General features: G+C 38.4%; 1 protein-coding gene across 10 annotated transcripts in view; it reads right to left on the bottom strand.

The window, feature by feature from the left end:
* VPS8 (VPS8 subunit of CORVET complex) overlaps window positions 1-23,152 on the bottom strand; it is a 302,600-nt gene that overhangs the window by 59,181 nt on the left and 220,267 nt on the right. For 8 of the 10 annotated variants that reach the window (XM_086397371.1, XM_086397382.1, XM_086397403.1 and 5 more), the window contains one exon: window positions 19,492-19,657. In XM_086397371.1, coding sequence (XP_086253497.1) covers window positions 19,492-19,657 — 166 coding nt within the window. Of the gene's footprint in view, window positions 1-14,644; window positions 15,209-19,491; window positions 19,658-23,152 lie in introns of those variants that run through there. The other 2 variants (XM_086397400.1, XM_086397390.1) reach the window with 2 other exon arrangements.

The raw sequence follows: 23,152 nt of genomic DNA, 5'->3' as shown, positions 1-23,152 counted from the left end.
AAGTGAAGCACTCAATGGTGGCCACAGGACTGGAAGAGGTCAGTTTTCATTCCAATTCCACTATGTCAAAGCATGTTCAAACTACCACACAATTGTGCTCATTTCACGTACTAGGAAGGTAATGTTCAAAATCCTTCAAGCTAGGCTTCAAAGTATGTGAACCAAGAACTTCCAGATGTACAAGCTGGATTTGGAAAGGGCAGAGGAATCAGAGATCAAATTGCCAACATTTGCTGGATCAAAGAAAAAGCAATGGAATTCCAGAAAAACATCTACTTTTGCTTCACTGACTATGCTAAAGCCTTTGACTGTGTGGATCACAACAAACTGTGGAAAATTCTTCAAGAGATAGGAATACCAGACCAGTTTACATGCCTCCTGAGAAATCCGTATGCAGGTCAAGAAGCAACAATTAGAACCAGACATAGAACAACAGACTGGTTCAAAATTGAGAAAGTAGTATATCAAGGCTGTATATTGTCACCCTGCTTATTTAACTTATATGTAGAGTACATCATGGGAAATGCTGGGCTGGATGAAGATCAATCTGGAATCAAGACTGCTGGAAGACATATCCATAACTTCAGATAAGCAGATGACACCTTATGGCACAAAGTGAGGAGGCAGTAAAGATCCTCCTGATGAAGGTAAAAGAGGAGAGTGAAAAGTTGGCTTAAAACTCAACATTCAAAAGACTAAGATCATGGCATCCGGTCCCATCACTTTAAGGCAAATAGAAAGGGAAACAATGGGAAACAGTGACAAACTATTTTCTTGGGCTCCAAAATCACTGAAGACGGTGACTGCAGCCATGAAATAAAAGATGCTTGCTCCTTGGAAAAAAAGCTATGACCAGCCTAGGCCGCATATTAAAAAGCACAGACATCACTTTGCCCACAAAGGTCCATCTAGGTCAAAGCTTTGGTTTTTCCAGTAGTCATGTACGGATGTGAGATGGACCATAAAGGAGGCTGAGTGCCAAACAATCGATGCTTTTGAACTGTGGCATTGGAGAAGACTCTTAACAGACCCTTGGATAGCAAGGAAATCAACCCTGAATACTCCTTGGAAGAACTGATGCTGAAGCTGAAGCTCTAATACCCTGGGCACCTTACACGAAGAACCGACTCACTGGAAAAGACCCTAATGCTAGGAAAGATTGAGGGCAAGAGAAGATGCGGACAACAGAGGATGAGATAGTTGGATTGCATCACTGACTCAGTGGACATGAGTTTGAGCATACTCCAGGAGATAGTGAAGGACAGGGAAGCCTGGTGTGCTGTAGTCCATAGCAAGACACAACTGAGCAAATGAATAACAAGGTATATATTATATATGAGCTGAAGTAATGAATCACTTAATACTAGTATATAATAACAAGAATATTGGAAAATGAGCATAAGTCTCCTCAAAAAGATGCATTTATATTAGGATTATTTATCACCTCTCTGTACCTCTGAGACATATTAATATTCATTTCATCTGTAAGTTTAATTTAGAAGGTACTCTTTTGAGAAATGCTTCTATCTTCAAAATTCACTTTTTAGAATTTCATTTGAATCTAACATAACAGTGAGCTAACATTCTGTGAAAACAGAGAAATGAAAACAGGGCCTTAATACCAGTTTTCCTATTTCATTAAATAGCATGTAAAACAAATCTCCAATTTATAGTGGGATAAATAAACAATGTACAATGGTTAACAGAAAATTATGACCAGTGAGCATTAACAAATGTCACTTACTGAATAATTTCTTCAAAGTTGTAAATACTTCCATCTGACATTATGTGTAGATTTATCCCCCAAAATCAAACATTTTCTTATACAATTCTAAAAACCAAGAAATAAAACAAACTCCAAGTACCAGGGAAAGTATCAGCTTCATTCTTCTCATTCTCTCCTGCGATTGTTAAGGATGACTAGGCATCTATATGTTTATTTTCAATCCCCTTCTTCTTTGCATATTTATCTCTTACCGGAAAAAACAAAAAACTCTGATATTTGACTGCTGTATCTGGTCATTTACTGAAAAGGGATGATATATCCAAATCTGAAAAAGATATCAAGCTATACATAATAAGACTTTCTAATTAGTCTCCAAATGCTCTTGTTTTTTTAAAAATTTATTATTTTTAAATTAATTTTTTATTGAAGGATAATTGCTTTACAGAATTTTGCTGTTTTCTGTCAAACCTCAACATGAATCAGCCATGCTGCTGCTAAGTCGCTTCAGTCGTGTCTGACTCTGTGCGACCCCATAGACGGCAGCCCACCAGGCTCCCCCATCCCTGGGATTCTCCAGGCAAGAACACTGGAGTGGGTTGCCATGTTCTTCTCCAATGCGTGAAAGTGAAAAGTGAAAGTGAAGTCGCTCAGTCGTGTCCGACTCTTAGCGACCCCATGGACTGCAGCCTACCAGGCTCCTCTGCCCATGGGATTTTCCAGGAGTACTGGAGTGGGGTGCCACTGCCTTCTCTGAATCAGCCATAGTTATACATATATCTCCTCCCTTTTGAAATTCCTTTCCATTCCCCTCCCCATTCCACCCCTCTAGGTTGACACAGAGCCCCTGTTTAAGTTTTCAGAGCCATACAGCAATTTCTGTTGGCTATCTACTTTACATATGGTAATGTAAGTTTCCATGTTACTCTTCCCATACATCTCACCCTCTCCTCCCCTCTCACAATGTCTATAAGTCTATTCTCTATGTCTGTTTCTCTGTTGCTGCCCTGTAAATAAATTCTTCAGTATCATTTTTCTAGATTTCGTATGCATGAATTAGAATACGGTATTTATCTTTCTGACTTACTTTACTCTGTATAATAGACTCTAGGTTCATCCACCTCATTAGAACTGACTCAAATGATTCCTTTTTATGGCTGAGTAATATTCCATTGGGTATATGTACCACAACTTCTGTATCCATTTATCTGTCTATGGATATCTAGGTTGCTTCCATGTTCTTGCTATTGTAAATAGTGCTGCAATGAACAATGGGATACATGCATCTTTTTCCATTTTGGTTTCCTCCTAGGTATATGCCTATGAGTGGGATTGCTGGGTCATATGGTGGTTTTATTCCCAGTTTTTAAAGGAATTTCCACACTGTCTTCTATAGTGGCTGTATCAATTTACATTCCCACCAACAGTGCAAGAAGGTTCCCTTTTCTCCACACCCTCTCCAGAATTTATTGTTTGTAGACTTTTTGATGATAGCCATTCTGACTAGTGTGAGGTAACATCTCGTTGCAGTTTTGATTTGCATTTCTCTAATAATGAGCAATACTGAGCATCTTTTCATGTGTTTGTTAGCCATCTGTATGTCTTCTTTGGAGAAATGTCTGTTTAGGTCTTTTTTTAGGTCACTTTTGGATTGGGTTGTTTGTTTTTCTGGCATTGAGTTGTATGAGCTGCTTGTATATTTTGGAAATTAATCCTTTGTCAGTTGTTTCATTTGCTACTATTTTCTCCCATTGTGAGGGTTGTCTTTTCACCTTGTTTGTAGTTTCCTTTGCTGTGAAAAAGCTTTTAAGTTTAATCGGGTCCCACTTGTTTATTTTTGTTTTATTTCCATTACTCTAGGAGATGGGTCATAGAGGATCTTGCTTTGATTTATGTCCTTCAGTGTTCTGCCTATGTTTTCCTCTATGAGTTTTATAGTTTCTGGTCTTACATTTAGGTCTTTAATCCTTTCTGAGTTTCTCTTTGTGTATGGTGTTAGGAAGTGTTCTAATTTCATTCTTTTACATGTAGTTGTCTAGTTTTCCCAGCACCATTTATTGAAGTGGCTATCTCTGCACCATTGTATATTCTTGCCTTCTTGGTCAAAATAAGGTACCCATAGGTGCATGGGTTTATTTCTGGTTGTTCCATCAAGACCATACTGTCTTGATGACTGTAGCTTTGTAGTATAATCTGAAATCAGGAAGGTTGATTCCTCCAGCTCCACTCTTCCATCTCAAGACTGCTTTGGTTATTCAGGGTCTTTTGTGTTTCCCTATGAATTGTGAAATTTTTTGTTCTAGTTCTATGAAAAATGCCATTGGTGATTTGATAGGGATTGCACTGAATCTGTAGATTGCATTTGGTAATATAGTCATTTTCACAATATTGATTCTTACTACCCAGGAATATGGAATATCTTTCCATCTGTTTATGTCATTTTTGATTTCTTTCATCAGTGTCTTATAATTTTCTGTGTACCATTCTTTTGTCTACTTAGGTACGTTTATTCCTAGATATTTAATTCTTTTTGTTGCAATGGTGAATGGGACTGATTCCTTAATTTCTCTGATTTTTCATTGCTAGTATATAGAAATGCAAATGATTTCTGTGTATTGATTCTGTATCCTGAAGCTTTGCTAAATTCACTAATTAGCTCTAGTAATTTTGGATACTATCTTTAGTGTTTTCTATGTTCAGTATCATGTCATCTGCAAACAGTGAGAGCTTTTCTTCTTCTTTTCTGATCTGGATTCCGTTTATTTTTCTTCTTTGATTGCTGTTGCTAGGACTTCCAGAACTATACTGAATAATAGTGGTGAAAGTGGACACCCTTGTCTTATTCCTGATCTTAGGGGGAATGCTTTCAGTTTTTCACCATTGAGAATAATGTTTGCTCTAGGCTTGTCATATATGGCCTTTACTATGTTGAGGTAGGTTCCTTATATGTCCATTTTTTAAAGAGTTTTAATCATAAATGGGTGCTGAATTTTGTCAAAGGCTTTTCCTGCATCTATTGAGATTATCATATGGCTTTTAATCTTTCAATTTGTTAATATGGTGCATCATATTGACTTATTTGCATATATTGAAGAATTCTTGCATCCCTGGAATAAACCCTACTTGATCATGGTGTGTAAGCTTTTTGATGTGTTGCTGAATTCTGTTTGCTAAAATTTTGTTGAGGATTTTTGCATCTATGTTCATCAGTGACATTGACCTGTAGCTTTCTTTTTTGTGTGTGCTCTCAGTTTTTTAAGTTTTAAGAGAAATAACAATTGGAATATTTCTGGCACATAATAATGTGTTAGCTTATTGCCAGCTGTCAAGAGCTTTCAGTTCAGTTCAGTTCAGTCGCTCAGTCGTGTCCGACTTTTTGTGACCCCATGAATCACAGGACGCCAGGCCTCCCTATCCATCACCAACTCCCGGGGTTCACTCAGACTCACGTCCATCGAGTCAGTGATACCATCCAGCCATCTGATCCTCTGTCGTCCCCTTCTCCTCCTGCCCCCAATCCTTCCCAGCATCAGAGTCTTTTCCAATGAGTCAACTCTTCGCATGAGGTGGCCAAAGTACTGGAGTTTCACCTTTAGCATCATTCCTTCCAAAGAAATCCCAGGGCTGATCTCCTTCAGAATGGACTGGTTGGATCTCCTTGCAGTCCAAGGGACTCTCAAGAGTCTTCTCCACCACAGTTCAAAAGCATCAATTCTTCGGCGCTCAGCCTTCTTCATAGTCCAACTCTCACATCCATACATGACCACAGGAAAAACCATAGCCTTGACAAGACAGACCTTTGTTGGCAAAGTAATGTCTCTGCTTTTGAATATGCTATCTAGGTTGGTCATAACTTTCCAAGGAGTAAGCGTCTTTTAATTTCATGGCTGCAGTCACCATCTGCAGTGATGCTGGAGCCCCAAAAATAAAGTCTGACACTGTTTCCACTGTTTCCCCATCTATTTCCCATGAAGTGATGGGACCGGATGCCATGATCTTTGTTTTCTGAATGTTGCGCTTTAAGCCAACTTTTTCACTCTCCACTTTCACTTTCAACAAGAGGCTTTTTAGTTCCTCTTCACTTTCTGCCCTGTTAATTAATGTTAAAACTAAAATCTAGTACATTTTTCATTATATTTCTTTGAATTTATATTAAGCTGCCTGCTGGCCAAGAATTATTATTTTTAAAATGAATAATAGTAAGTTAATTTCTTCTAATGCTAATCAGTGCCAATACAGGTGGTTATTTGCTACTCTAAATTTAATAAAAGAATAATCTAAGATAAAAGCAGGATGAGTATTTCAGTTGAAATTAGTTTCTCAAACGTATTTTATCTGTGAGTTATATATGAGGATACAAAACAGAAAATTCAACTTGCAAGGTCTATTCTTTGGACCTATATCCCGATTGGCCTACTGTAAACCTAAGGGGAGAGGGAGTGATAATAAGGGAAGAAAGAAAGATATCTGAGTCATTTCTGTTACATTTCCTGGCAAAGAATAAAAAACTTGTTATAGAAGAAAGCAGACTTTCTGGGAGAATAAATCCAATCATGCCTGTGTAGAACTGTTGGGAGAAAATTGACATGTCAGAGTTATGGCTGATATATATTGATCAGTTGTGAAAAACAGAAATGAAAGAGGCAAGAAAAAAGATTTTATCCAAGAAAACCACAGGTCTGAGGGTCACTTGTATCCTGTTGAATAAGAGTCAGTAACTGAAGAAGTAAAAAGTCAATCATCTCAAGTCTTGGAAAAGGATGAAATAAAAAGCTATTTGACAGAAGGATCATATTACAAAGGCAGTGAAAAGTTTCAAATGTATTCAGTTATTTACTGAGGATAGAAAGCAACAGGTGGAAGCTGACTGGCAGTCTCAGCTTATTTTGGAGTCACTGGGACACACACCTCTGTTTCTCTCCATGCACAGATCAGGAACTTAATAACCAAGGGTGACAGATTTTTGAAGGAAATTAGAAAGAGCAAAGTAGAACTCTCATGAAATTAAGCTTAATAAAAACCATCATGTATAGAATTAGTATCTTCATTTAAAATTTTCTTACAATTAAAAATGTGAATGGTTCATACAATGGTAAGAAATCTCAAGTTAGCACAGTCAACATAGTATCATTGTACTTTAAAAAAGAAAGGCAGTGCCAAAGAATGTCCAAACTACCACACAATTACACTCATCTCACACGCTAGCAAAGTAATGCTCAAAATTCTCCAAGCCAGGCTTCAACAATACATGAACCATGAACTTCCAGATGTTCAAGCTGGATTTAGAAAAGGCAGAGGAACCAGAGATCAAATTGCCAACATTCGTTGGATCATCAAAAAAGCGAGAGAGTTCCAGAAAGACATCTACTTCTGCCTTATTGACTACGCCAAAGCCTTTGACTGTGTGGAGAACAACAAACTGTGGAAAATTCTTAAAGTGATGGGAGTATCAGACCACTTCACCTACCCTCCTGAGAAATCTGTATGCAGATCAAGAAGCAACAGTTAGAAACGAACACGGGGAGGAGCCAAGATGGCGGAGGAGTAGGACAGGGAGAACACTTTCTCCCCCACAAATTCATCAAAAGAGCATTTAAACGTCGAGTAAATTCCACAAAACAACTTCTGAATGCCGGCAGAGGACATCAGGCACCCAGAAAAGCAATCCAACTCTTCGAAAGGAGGTAGGAAAAAATATAAAAGACAAAAAAAGAGACAAAAGAGGGAGGGACGGAGCTCCGTCCCGGGAAGGGAGTCTTAAAAAGAGAGAAGTTTCCAAACACCAGGAAACCTTCTCACTGCCGAATCTGTGCCGAGCTTTGGAAGCACAGAGGGCAACGTAACAGGAAGAAAAAATAAATAAACAATTAAAACTCGAAGATTGCGAGTCCTACGGTAACTCCCCCAGTGGAGAAGCAGCGCAGACGCCTGCAGGCGCCATTAACAAGCGGGGGCTGGGCAGGGAGGCGCAGCGCGGGCTGCATCGCTTAGAGTAAGAATCTGGCCTGAATACCCTGAGCACTATCTGAGCGAAATAATTTGGGCTAACAAACCAGACTGTGGGATATCTACTACGCGAAAAGCCAGCCCCAACCTAAGACCGCCAGGCCCGTGCACGGAACAAAGAATTGAACAGAGATAGCCGGCTGCAGACCTTCCCCCTCCGGTGATAGGCAGCCAGAGCCGGAAGGGGGCAATCGCAGCCCCAGAGAGACATTATCTATAAAACTGTAAGCAGGCTTCTTTGCTAACTAAAACTTCTTGGGGGTCTGGACGGTTAACATCTGCCTAAGAAGGTGCGCCGGTTTTGCGCCCAGATAACCGAGTGGCGGGGAGGCGATAAGTCGCAGCATTGGCGCTCGCCAAACACCTCATCACTTGAGCTGCTCGGACCTGGGAAGAGCACAATACTCAGGCCCAACTGAGTCTGCGCCTCTGAGGACTATCCGAGTGCCTGAACCTGAGCGGCTTGGACCTGGGAGGTACATGCAACCCAGGGCCAGCCTTGGATTGTTCCCGGCGGAACAACCTAGAGCCCGAGCAGTGTGGGCAGGGAGGCTACACGCGCAGTGAGCGGGGGCAGACCCAGTGTGGCTGAGGCACTGCGAGCGCACGCCAGTGTTATTTGCTTGCAGCATCCCTCCCTCCCTCCCCACAGCGCGACTGAACAAAGAGAAGAAATACAGTTCCACCCATCAGAACACTGACACAAGCTTCCCTAACCAGGAAACCTTGACAAGCCACCTGTACAAACCCACACACAGTGAGGAATAGCCACAATAAAGAGAACTCCACAAACTGCCAGAATACAGAAAGGACACCCCATACTCAGCAATTTAAACAAGATGAAGAGACAGAGGAATAGCCAGCAGATAAAGGAACAGGATAAATGCCCACCAAACCAAACAAAAGAGGAAGAGATAGGGAATCTACCTGATAAAGAATTCCGAATAATGATAGTGAAACTGATCCAAAATCTAGAAATTAAAATGGAATCACAGATAAATAGCTTGGAGACAAGGATTGAGAAGATGCAAGAAAGGTTTAACAAGGACCTAGAAGAAATAAAAAAGAGTCAATATACAATGAATAATGCAATAAATGAAATTAAAAACACTCTGGAGGCAACAAATAGTAGAATAACAGAGGCAGAAGATAGGATTAGTGAATTAGAAGATAGAATGGTAGAAATAAATGAATCAGAGAGAATAAAAGAAAAACGAATTAAAAGAAATGAGGACAATCTCAGAGACCTCCAGGACAATATTAAACGCTACAATATTCGAATCATAGGGGTTCCAGAAGAAGAAGACAAAAAGAAAGACCATGAGAAAATACTTGAGGAGATAATAGTTGAAAACTTCCCTAAACTGGGGAAGGAAATAATCACCCAAGTCCAAGAAACCCAGAGAATCCCAAACAGGATAAACCCAAGGCGAAACACCCCAAGACACATATTACTCAAATTAACAAAGATCAAACACAAAGAACAAATATTAAAAGCAGCAAGGGAAAAACAACAAATAACACACAAGGGAATTCCCATAAGGATAACAGCTGATCTTTCAATAGAAACTCTTCAAGCCAGGAGGGAATGGCAAGACATACTTAAAATGATGAAAGAAAATAACCTACAGCCCAGATTATTGTACCCAGCAAGGATTTCATTCAAGTATGAAGGAGAAATCAAAAGCTTCTCAGATAAGCAAAAGCTGAGAGAATTCTGTACCACCAAACCAGCTCTACAACAAATACTAAAGGATATTCTCTAGACAGGAAACACAAAAATGGTGTATAAATTCGAACCCCAAACAATAAAGTAAATGGCAACGGGATCATACTTATCAGTAATTACCTTAAACGTAAATGGGTTGAATGCCCCAACCAAAAGACAAAGACTGGCTGAATGGATACAAAAACAAGACCCCTACATATGTTGTCTACAGGAGACCCACCTCAAAACAGGGGACACATACAGACTGAAAGTGAAGGGCTGGAAAAAGATTTTCCATGCAAATAGGGACCAAAAGAAAGCAGGAGTAGCAATACTCATATCAGATAAAATAGACTTTAAAACAAAGGCTGTGAAAAGAGACAAAGAAGGTCACTACATAATGATCAAAGGATCAATCCAAGAAGAAGATATAACAATTATAAATATATATGCACCCAACACGGGAGCACCGCAGTATGTAAGACAAATGCTAACAAGTATGAAAGGAGAAATTAACAATAACACAATAATAGTGGGAGACTTTAATTCCCCACTCACACCTATGGATAGATCAACTAAACAGAAAATTAATAAGGAAACACAAACTTTAAACGATACAATAGACCAGTTAGACCTAATTGATATCTATAGGACATTTCATCCCAAAACAATGAATTTCACCTTTTTCTCAAGCGCACATGGAACCTTCTCCAGGATAGATCACATCCTGGGCCATAAAGCTAGCCTTGGTAAATTCAAAAAAATAGAAATCATTCCAAGCATCTTTTCTGACCACAATGCAGTAAGATTAGATCTCAATTACAGGAGAAAAACTACTAAAAATTCCAACATATGGAGGCTGAACAACACGCTGCTGAATAACAAACAAATCACAGAAGAAATCAAAAAAGAAATCAAAATTTGCATAGAAACGAATGAAAATGAAAACACAACAACCCCAAACCTGTGGGACACAGTAAAAGCAGTCCTAAGGGGAAAGTTCATAGCAATACAGGCACACCTCAAGAAACAAGAAAAAAGTCAAATAAATAACCTAACTCTACACCTCAAACAACTAGAAAAGGAAGAAATGAAGAACCCCAGGGTTAGTAGAAGGAAAGAAATCTTAAAAATTAGAGCAGAAATAAATGCAAAAGAAACAAAAGAGACCATAGCAAAAATCAACAAAGCCAAAAGCTGGTTCTTTGAAAGGATAAATAAAATTGACAAACCATTAGCCAGACTCATCAAGAAACAAAGGGAGAAAAATCAAATCAATAAAATTAGAAATGACAGTGGAGAGATCACAACAGACAACATAGAAATACAAAGGATCATAAGAGACTATTATCAACAATTATATGCCAATAAAATGGACAACGAGGAAGAAATGGACAAATTCTTAGAAAAGTACAACTTTCCAAAACTCGACCAGGAAGAAATAGAAAACCTTAACAGACCCATCACAAGCATGGAAATTGAAACTGTAATCAAAAATCTTCCAGCAAACAAAAGCCCAGGTCCAGACGGCTTCACAGCTGAATTCTACCAAAAATTTAGAGAAGAGCTAACACCTATCCTGCTTAAACTCTTCCAGAAAATTGCAGAGGAAGGTAAACTTCCAAACTCATTCTATGAGGCCACCATCACCCTAATACCAAAACCTGACAAAGATGCCACAAAAAAAGAAAACTATAGGCCAATATCACTGATGAACATAGATGCAAAAATCCTAAACAAAATTCTAGCAATCAGAATCCAACAACACATTAAAAAGATCATACACCATGACCAAGTGGGCTTTATCCCAGGGATGCAAGGATTCTTCAATATCCGCAAATCAATCAATGTAATACACCACATTAACAAATTGAAAAACAAAAACCATATGATTATCTCAATAGATGCAGAGAAAGCCTTTGACAAAATTCAACACCCATTTATGATAAAAACTCTCCAGAAAGCAGGAATAGAAGGAACATACCTCAACATAATAAAAGCTATATATGACAAACCCACAGCAAACATTATCCTCAATGGTGAAAAATTGAAAGCATTTCCTCTAAAGTCAGGAACAAGACAAGGGTGCCCACTTTCACCATTACTATTCAACATAGTTTTGGAAGTTTTGGCTACAGCAATCAGAGCAGAAAAAGAAATAAAAGGAATCCAAATTGGAAAAGAAGAAGTAAAACTCTCACTATTTGCAGATGACATGATCCTCTACATAGAAAACCCTAAAGACTCCACCAGAAAATTACTAGAACTAATCAATGATTATAGTAAAGTTGCAGGATATAAAATCAACACACAGAAATCCCTTGCATTCCTATACACTAATAATGAGAAAACAGAAAGAGAAATTAAGGAAACAATTCCATTCACCATTGCAACGAAGAGAATAAAATACTTAGGAATATATCTACCTAAAGAAACTAAAGACCTATATATAGAAAACTATAAAACACTGGTGAAAGAAATCAAAGAGGACACTAATAGATGGAGAAATATACCATGTTCATGGATTGGAAGAATCAATATAGTGAAAATGAGTATACTACCCAAAGCAATTTATAGATTCAATGCAATCCCTATCAAGCTACCAACAGAATTCTTCACAGAGCTAGAACAAATAATTTCACAATTTGTATGGAAATACAAAAAACCTCGAATAGCCAAAGCGATCTTGAGAAAGAAAAATGGAACTGGAGGAATCAACCTACCTGACTTCAGGCTCTACTACAAAGCCACAGTTATCAAGACAGTATGGTACTGGCACAAAGACAGAAATATAGATCAATGGAACAAAATAGAAAGCCCAGAGATAAATCCACGCACATATGGACACCTTATCTTTGACAAAGGAGGCAAGAATATACAGTGGATTAAAGACAATCTCTTTAACAAGTGGTGCTGGGAAATCTGGTCAACCACTTGTAAAACAATGAAACTAGAACACTTTCTAACACCATATACAAAAATAAACTCAAAATGGATTAAAGATCTCAACATAAGACCAGAAACTATAAAACTCCTAGAGGAGAACATAGGCAAAACACTCTCTGACATACATCACAGCAGGATCCTCTATGACCCACCTCCCAGAATATTGGAAATAAAAGCAAAAATAAACAAATGGGACCTAATTAAACTTAAAAGCTTCTGCACATCAAAGGAAACTATTAGCAAGGTGAAAAGACAGCCTTCAGAATGGGAGAAAATAATAGCAAATGAAGCAACCGACAAACAACTAATCTCAAAAATATACAAGCAACTCCTACAGCTCAACTCCAGAAAAATAAATGACCCAATCAAAAAATGGGCCAAAGATCTAAATAGACATTTCTCCAAAGAAGACATACAGATGGCTAACAAACACTTGAAAAGATGTTCAACATCACTCTTTATCAGAGAAATGCAAATCAAAACCACTATGAGGTACCATTTCACACCAGTCAGAATGGCTGCGATCCAAAAGTCTACAAATAATAAATGCTGGAGAGGGTGTGGAGAAAAGGGAACCCTCTTACACTGTTGGTGGGAATGCAAATTAGTACAGCCACTATGGAGAACAGTGTGGAGATTCCTTAAAAAACTGGAAATAGAACTGCCTTATGATCCAGCAATCCCACTGCTGGGCATACACACTGAGGAAACCAGAAGGGAAAGAGACACGTGTACCCCAGTGTTCATCGCAGCACTGTTTATAATAGCCAGGACATGGAAGCAACCTAGATGTCCATCAGCAGATGAATGGATAAGAAAGCGGTGGTACATATACACAATGGAGTATTACTCAGCCATTAAAAAGAATACATTTGAATCAGTTCTAATGAGGTGGATGAAACTGGAGACTATTATACAGAGTGAAGTAAGCCAGAAGGAAAAACATAAATACAGTATACTAACGCATGTATATGGAATTTAGAAAGATAAAAAAAAAAAAAAAAAGAAAGAAACGAACACGGAAGAACAGACTGGTTCCAAATCAGGAAAGGAGTAGGTCAAGGCCGTATATTGTTACTCTACTTATTTAACTTACATGCAGAGTACATCATGTGAAATGCCAGGCTGCATGAAGCGTAAGGTGAATATCAAGACTGCCAGGAGAATTATCAATAACCTCAGATATGCAGATGACACCACCCTTACGGCAGAAAGTGAAGAAGAACTAGAGACTCTTGATGAAAGTGAAACAGGAGAGTGAAAAAGTTGGCTTAAAACTCAGCATTCATAAAACTAAGATCATGGCATCTGTTCCCATCACTTTATGGCAAATAGAAAGGGAAACAATGGAAACAGTGAGAGACTTTATTTTTGGGAGCTCCAAAATCACTGCAGATGGTGACTGCAGCCATGAAATTAAAAGACACTTGCTCCTTGGAAGAAAAGCTATGACCAACCTAGACAGCATATTAAAAAGCAGAGACATTACTTTGCCAACAAAGGTCCATCCAATCAAAGCTATGGTTTTTCCAGTAGTCATGTATGGGTGTGAGAGTTGGACTATAAAGAAAGCTGAGCACCGAAGAATTGATGCTTTTGAACTGTGAACTTCTCAAGAGAAGACTCTTGAGAGTCCCATGGACTGCAAGATCCAACCAGTCAATCCTAAAGGAAATCAATTCATTGGAAGGACTGATGCTGAAGCGAAATTCCAATCCTTTGGCCACCTGATGTGAAGAACAGACTCATCGGAAAATACCCTGATGCTGGGAAAGATCGAAGGTGGAGGGAGAAGGGGAAGACAGAGGATGAGATGGTTGGATGACATCACTGACTTGATGGACACAAGTCTGACTGCGTACGCTCTGGGAGTTGGGGATGGACAGGGAAGCCTGACATCCTGCATTCCATGGGGTTGCAAATAGTCAGACACAACTAAGCAACTAAACTGAACTTTAAAAATAACCTTTACCAGATTTCAATAAAGTCAGAATACTAAAAAGAGAACAGTTAGGAAGAAGGAAAACAGAGTGATGATGATTTAAAAAACTTGATTTCAAATACTGGTCCTCTTTCTCTGAGCTACATACAGTTCCTTCAGCTAAAGTTGTTGTGAAGATTATCATATTCATATCTAAAGCATATATTTGATAAATTTCATCTTCTGTTTCCTTCCATTACCAACCCACTAGATCCTTTTACAAAATCTTACTAAGAAAACCAAAGGAGACAGACAGCTAGAAAATATAAGGAATTCAAAATAGTTCTCCTTCTATTTTCCTTTATTAATTAGGAAGCATCAAACAGATTTTCAAGATGATGATCAGTAATCCCACTGGAGTTTCCTAAAGAAATGAAAAGGTTGGACTCATTTCCTCTGCCCTGCAGAATAGGATAGCCTCAGAAATGAAGCTTCCTTTGACATACAGATCCAATTTCAAAATAATTTCCCTTCTCTCAATGTTCTGAGAGCAGGCAAGAGGAAAGTCAATGAAACAGATTACTTTCTTGTGTGGGGTGTGCGGATATGGGAACACGGCAACCAATGTAGTACAAATGTCTTCAAAATTCAACATCCATTCTTGGAACAAATTCTCAACAGAACATGGAGTAAAAGGGAACATCCTAAACATGATACAAAGGTTACATACCAAAAGCCTACAGTTAACATTATATTGAATAATGAAAAATGAATACTTCCCCCTACAATCAGTAACAAGACAAGGATGTCTATTCTCACCATTGTTATTCAATTGTGATTCTCACCATTGTTATTCAATTGTGTTCTAGAGGCCAATGCAATAGGGCAAGAAAAAGAAATAACACTGGAAACAAACAAATACAACAGTCATTATTTGCATTTGATATGATTATGTAGATAATACCAAAAAATATACAAAAAAGTACTCATAAGTAAGCTTAGTAAGGCCACTGGTCACTAGATACAAAGTCAATATGCAAAATAAATTGTATTTCTATATTTTGGCAATGAACAATTAGAAATTGAAATATAAAACAGTAAAATATGTAATATCAAGTCATTAAATACTTTTTGTTTTGTTTTCTAACATTTACTTTTATTACATTTTACAAGATATCTATGACAAATTAAAATTTTTAAAGCTCTTAATTTCCAAATAAGAAAATAATTTTTTTTTAATCCCATTTGTAACAAAGCCAATACCATACAGTCTACATTATTGTGGCTACGTACAAGATCTTCATGTCAGGAAGGAATTCCTCCTACTTTATTCCTTTTTAAAATTGCTTTAGCTCTTCGAACTTTTTCCTTTTTTTTTTAAATTTTATTTAATTTTTAAACTTTACATAATTGTATTAGTTTTGCCAAATATCAAAATGAATCCACCACAGGTATACATGTGTTCCCCATCCTGAACCGTCCTCCCTTCTCCCTCCCCATGAACCTTATAAAACATATGCCAGATTTATATGCCAAAAACTACAAAACATTGATGAAATAAATCAAGGAAAATTTAAATAAATTGGAGCTATACCATGTTAATGGATTGGACTCAATATCATTAAGATGTCAACTCTCCCCCAATTTATCTACATAGTCAACACAATCCTAATAAAATCCCAGCATGAATATCTTGGAGAGAAACTGACAAGGTGATTTTTTACTTTATATGGAAAAGCAAGTAGAATAGCCAAATGTTAGAAAGAAGAACAAACTTGAAGGCCTCACACAATCTGATCCAGATTTATTATAAAGACACAGTCTTGGAGCAAGGACAGATATATAGATCAATGGAATAGAATAGAAAGTCTAGAAATAAACCTACATATACAAGGTCAACTGGGTTTTGATTAAGGTACAAAGGCAATTCAATGGATACCTTCATTCAAAAGAAAGAACTTCAATCTTTATCTCACCTGGTATTAAATAACTCCCAATGGATCAGTGGTTGCCAGGGGTTGGAGGGTGAAAAGAGAGGTTGACTACAAAGAGCTATGGGGGACTTTTGAGGGACGTGGTAATATTGTTCTATGTCTTGATTGTAAAGGAGGTTGTCAAAACTTGCAGAAGTGAATTTACTGTTTGTAAATTATGTATTAAAATATATAACTGCATACACAACTATTTTTTTAAAAAGGAAAAAAAGGCATATTTTAGCCTCTGGTGACTATCTAGAAAGAAAGAAAAAAAATTAATTGATAATATGCATTCAGTCACAATCTGTTTATGAACAGAATATACCTGAAAGAGGGAAAAAAACTGAAGTACACCGAAATGCAAAGCCTTAGGTGTCTACATAAATAAAGGTTCCCACATCTGCATTTGAATTCAGCTTGGAAAGATGTTAGAAATCACAGGACCTGATTTTCCTTTCCTTTCCTGATTTTCCTTTCCAGTGTGAACAAGGAAGCACTGGATGACTAATAAATTTTCAATCCAGAAACATATTGAACATCTTCATCTGTATATCCAGAAGACATCTCTAACTCCTGTCTTACCCTCAGGTATGTTCTTTATTTATTGCTTTCTATCTCAGTAAATGGTACCACCATCCATTTGGTTGTTCAAATAAGAAATCTGGGTACTATCTTTGACTCTTCTCTCTGTCTTCCCTTCATCACCAAGCAATTTAATTATCCCAAGTCCTATTAATTCTACCTCTCAAATATAGGTTACCTGTTGTAAAGCAGAAAATAATATAGAATTAAAAGTTGAGCATAACTGCATCTAGAAGGTGAAAGAGCAGTATGAGATGAAGCTAGCGAGGTAGACAGGGACCATATTAATTATTTTGATGTTTGTACTCATCTCAAACACATCTCACATATGGTTCTCTTCTCCATTCCAACTTCCACCATTCTAGTACAAGTTACTATTTCTTTCCACAAAATAATTTCAATATTCTTGGGTCTCCCTACATTCACCTATTCTTGTTTTCCTTTCAATTCATTTTCTGTACTGCAGTTCTTTTAAAAGCACTATTCTTTAAAAAAAAAACTACTATTTTGATCATATATTCTTCTTTAAAGCCCTTCAATGTCTTGTTTCTTTAGCACAAACATAAAAATAATTAGTATGGTCCCTGTTTACTTACTAATTTCATATAATACCATTCTTTCACCCTCTGGATCCAATCATACTCAGTGTCTAGTTCCTGCAGAGGTGCTTTGTTTATTCTATATACTGTTCCCTCTGCCTGGCATATTTCTCCTCCTGCCTATCCTTGTGCTTAAACTCTATCTTCTTTTTTTGCTTAGGGGGCAGCTAACTAACACTTTGAAGAAATCTTCCATGACATCTCATGTCTAGATCAGCTCTGCTCATTATCTACTTTTATAGCACAGTTCATCTGTAAGTACTTGTGGTATAATAAAAAATATCATTCAGTCTTTGTCCCTGGTTCCTATCACATAGTTCCTAAAACTCTCAGACTCTCCTGAGTGATAGACTGCCTTCTGAATGCTAATGAGATGACTGGTACTTGGGGACCCCTACATAGTTTCAGGATGGCAGCTGGTCATCAGAAAGATCAAACCATGACTAGAGATTTGGAACTTTCAGTTCTTCCCTCCCAATCCTTCCCCCATTCCCATATAGGAAGAGGGGAGAGGGGCTAGATATTGAGTCTAAGCACTAATGGCCAGTGATTTAATCAATCATGGTTAGGTAATGAAACTTCCAATAAAAACCCCTAAATGTTGAGGTTCAAGGAGTTTCCGGGTTGGTGAGCACACTGATAACTGGGAAGGTGGTATGCCAAGATACGGCATGGAAGCTCCGGGCACCCCCTTACCTTGCCCTATGCATCTCTTTCATATGGCTATTCCTGACTATCCTTTATAATAAACAGGTAAACATAAAGCATGTTCCCAAGTTCTGTGAATTGTCCTACTGAATTATTAAACCTGGGGGAGTGGATCATAGGGACCCCTAAATTTGTCAAGTCAGATAGAACAGTATGTAATCTGGTACCCCATTTGTAACTGGTGTCTGAAGTAAGGACAGTCTCTTGGGAATGGACCCTTAAATGTATAAAGTCTGACACTAATTTCTGGTGGTGGGTATGAGAACTGAATGGCATTACTGGGCATACAGTTGGAACCCAGAGAACTGACAGAGTTGGTGTCAGAACTGAATATAGAAAAAACACCATGTAATTGGTGTCAGAAAGAACTGGAGAACACTTACTGGAAATCTGTTTATAATTTTGTTGTCATACAAACTCCATAAGACAAATGTCTTGTTCTAGCATTTAACATGGTGCCTGGCACATGGTTCTGTATTTACTGGATGAATATGGATACTAGTGGCTACCACAGGAGTGCAGAAACTCTGAACTATTATCTGGGAGAAGCCAGGTCAGAGTTTTTTCCCTGGGTTATCTTCTGACTTAATATTCAAAGTTTAATTGATGTAGCATATGCTATGCTAAGTCACTTCAGTCGTGTCCGACTCTGTGTGACCCCATAGACGGCAGCCACCAGGCTCCCCCGTCCCTGAGATTCTCCAGGCAAGAACACTGGAGTGGGTTGCCATTTCCTTTTCCAATGCATGAAAGTAAAAAGATTTAGCATAAGTTAGATGATTTAAACATAATTCTAAATCATCTTTGATTGCTCCTCATTTCTCCAATCTGAAATGCTGGATCACCTCAGAAGTCAATCCTTCTATATTCGATAATCTTTATAACCTTTCTTTTCTCTATACTCCCATCTCCAATGCATGCTCCCTTCTAACCTTCCACATCTAAATAAATCGCAACTACAGACTTCCAGTTTCTCAAGCCAAAAACAGAGAGAAAAAAGCAATGGGTCCAACATTTCACTAAGTGATGTTAACGTCAACTACAGGATAGGGCGGCATGGAGGAAGGTGCAGGAAACAGAAGACTAAGTAAATTTGCTGAGGCCTGAAAAGACCTGAAAAAAAATGAGGCCAGGTCTAAAAGACACCGTCAAGAAAAGACTATCTGCATGAGTGAGAGTGACAGTCACTCAGTCGTGTCCTACTCTTGGTAACCCAATGGACTGTATACTGCCAGGCTCCTCTGTCCATGGAATTCTCCAGGCAAGAATACTGGCGTGGGTTGCCATTTCCTTCACCACCTTGACATGAAAACAAGTTTTACCTGTGATGGGGTTATCCTTCCCTTTTTAACTTCAGATGAATTTTCACTCAACTTTCCTGCTTTGTTACTTGAGCTGCATTTGTAGCACGTCCATCTTGTTTGCCCTTCAATTTCTATGGTGCACTCTTTGCTTTGCAGACAGAACGAGTGATATAAATGGCCACAGCTGCAAAATGAAGGTAACCAATTGACACTTTTCATTATCATAAAATCATAAACCTAAGTTGTATTAGACAGTATTTAAAAGTGATAATTATTTCCAGTAAGCTGAAATGCATTGGTGGGTATATAGTTTAAGAAATAAGAAAAGAGATTTACTTGTTGCTCTCCTCTCTTTTTCAAAATCCAGACTCATGTATTTGTACACTTCAGTTGTGAGTACAACAGCATCACAGTTCTCTGACTACAAACTACCCAGGGGTGAGTTGAACTTCCGCTCATTTCTCAAACTATGAAACATCTTTAGATGGTTTGAACAACGTCAACTGGGGAAAATAATAATTATTTAAGTCATTTGATAATGACATGAGTGGTATTTCTCTTCAAATTTGAGAGTCATGATTTGATTTATAAGCATTCACAAAAATGTTACTACTATACAGTAAATTCTAACATCATTACTACAAAGAAATTTCCTGTTAATTACATTAAGCTACCAAATAAAACTTCCAGAAGTAAGTGTTGAGCGTAATTCTAAGTCATCTTCACTGATTCCTTCTCACTTCTCCAACCTGAAACGTTGGACCACCTCAGAAGTCAGTACTTTTCTCTCTTCGATAGTCTTTAAAATCTTTTCTCTATCCTCCCCCATATATGTAACATGCCCCAAACCAAATTCTTGATTTCCACCAAACCCCACCCTCAATGCACACTCTCATCCAGCCTTTAAATAGTAACTAGAGCCTTCCAGTTTCTCAGGCCGAAAACTATTCCTTCTTTCGTACCTCATATACAATCTATAAACAGATCTTGTCAGCTATTCCTTCAGAATATATACAGAATCCCATCACTGCTTACTTCATTACAATCATCTTGGGCCATCTCTCACTTCAGTTAAGTTCAGTTTAGTCGCTCAGTCATGTCCGACTCTTTGCGACCCCATGAATCGCAGCACGCCAGGCCTCCCTGTCCACCACCAACTCCCAGAGTTCACCCAGACTCCCGTCCATCGAGTCAGTGATGCCATCCAGCCATCTCATCCTCTGTCGTCCCCTTCTCCTCCTGCCCCCAATCCTTCCCAGCGTCAGAGTCTTTTCCAGTGAGTCAACTCTTCGCATAAGGTGGCCAAAGTACTGGAGTTTCAGCTTTAGCATCATTCCTTCCAAAGAAATCCCAGGGCTGATCTCCTTCAGAATGGACTGGTTGGATCTCCTTGCAGTCCAAGGGACTCTCAAGAGTCTTCTCCAACACCACAGTTCAAAAGCATCAATTCTTCGGCGCTCAGCTTCTTCACAGTCCAACTCTCACATCCATACATGACCACAGGAAAAACCATAGCCTTGACTAGACGGACCTTTGTTGGCAAAGTAATGTCTCTGCCTTTCAATATGCTATCTAGGTTGGTCATAACTTTCCTTCCAAGGAGTAAGCGTCTTTTAATTTCATGACTGCGGTCACCATCTGCAGTAAGTTTGGAGCCCCCAAAAATAAAGTCTGACACTGTTTCCACTGTTTCTCCCATCTATTTCCCATGAAGTGATGGGACCAGATGCCATGATCTTCATTTTCTGAATGTTGAGCTTTAAGCCAACTTTTTCACTCTCCACTTTCACTTTCATCAAGAGGCTTTTTAGTTCCTCTTCAGTATTCTTGCCTTGAGAACCCCATGAACAGTATGAAAACGCAAAATGATAGGATACTGAAAGAGGAACTCCCCAGGTCAGTAGGTGCCCGATATGGTCCTGGAGATCTCTCACTTGGATTAGCCTAAATGGTCGTTCCACTTTCACCCTTGATATTCTGCAGTCTGTTCTCACCACAGCAGTCAAAGTGATCCTCAATACATAGATTATATTGTGTCAACCCTATCCTCAAAACCATCCAATGGCTTTTCTTTTTTTTTTTTTTTTTTATTTTTTATTTTTTTGGTTTTTTCTCCAATTTTATTTTATTTTTAAACTTTACATAATTGTATTAGTTTTGCCAAATATCAAAATGAATCCGCCACAGGTATACATGTGTTCCCCATCCCGAACCCTCCTCCCTCCTCCCTCCCCATACCATCCCTCTGGGCCGTCCCAGTGCACCAGCCCCAAGCATCCAGCATCATGCATCGAACCTGGACTGGCAACTCATTTCCCACATGATACTTTACATGTTTCATTGCCATTCTCCCAAATCTTCCCACCCTCTCCCTCTCCCACAGAGTCCATAAGACCGTTCTATACATCAGTGTCTCTTTTGCTGTCTCGTACACCGGGTTATTGTTACCATCTTTCTAAATTCCATATATATGCGTTAGTATACTGTATTTCTGTTTTTCCTTCTGGCTTACTTCACTCTGTATAATAGGCTCCAGTTTCATCCACCTCATTAGAACTGATTCAAATGTATTCTTTTTAATGGCTGAGTAATACTCCATTGTGTATATGTACCACAGCTTTCTTATCCATTCATCTGCTGATGGACATCTAGGTTGCTTCCATGTCTTGGCTATTATAAACAGTGCTGCGATGAACACTGGGGTACACGTGTCTCTTTCCCTTCTGGTTTTCTCAGTGTGTATGCCCAGCAGTGGGGTTGCTGGATCATAAGGCAGTTCTATTTCCAGTTTTTTAAGGAATCTCCACACTGTTCTCCATAGTGGCTGTACTAGTTTGCATTCCCACCAATGTCTCAGAGTAAGAGTTTAATTCTTCATAATGATTTAGTTCCTACATGATTTGGCTGCTGAAGTCATCTCTTATCATTTTCTCTTCACTCTGCTCAGGCAATGCTAGCCTGCTCACTCACTTCCAGAGAAGTATGCCAAGCACCTGCCTCATGGTTTCTGCACTTGCTGATCCTCTGTCTGGAGCACTCTACCCCAATATTGCATGGAAACTTCCCTTAAGTCTCTGCTCAAATGTCACTTAAGTTTCCCTAACAACTCTTCACAAATTACTAGTTCCCAGGGTTCTCTCTCTTCTATACCATATTTACTCATGGTAATTATTACATTTTTATTAATTAATTCATTTTTAACTACCTGTCCATAATCATCTGAACAGTGGTGTTCTCCCTGACCACTCTTCATAAAACATCTTCTCCCACAGACACTCTACATCTCACTTAACATGCTTTTTTTTTTTTTCCCCACCCTGTTATTTACTATCTGGCATTTCACTTGTCTATCTCTTTCACTAGAGTGTAAACTCTGAGAGCAAAACCTTTGTTTTGTTCATCTAGTACCCTATCCCTTCTAACAGTACCTGACACATAGTGTGTTTGATAAATAGTTGTTGAATGAACGGGCTCTTTATGTGATAAGAAATACTTTCCCTTCTAATCACCAAATCTACCAATCTTTATCTGTAAAAACAGAAGCTAACACTTATACAGTGCTTACTGTATGTCAGTATGGTTTTAAGTGTCTTATGTAAATTATCTCATTTAATCTTCACAAAAACTCTAGCAAGTAGGTACCATTATTATCCCTCTTTACAAATAAACAAACTAAGAT

The sequence above is a fragment of the Bos grunniens genome, chromosome 1, assembly GCF_055505025.1.
Source record: "Bos grunniens cultivar Pamir isolate PY7600 chromosome 1, Bosgru_T2T1.0, whole genome shotgun sequence".
NCBI classification, from domain to species: domain Eukaryota; kingdom Metazoa; phylum Chordata; class Mammalia; order Artiodactyla; family Bovidae; genus Bos; species Bos grunniens.
The sequence above is the reverse complement of the archived record's forward strand: the minus strand, read 5'-3'. Positions and strand labels throughout refer to the sequence as shown.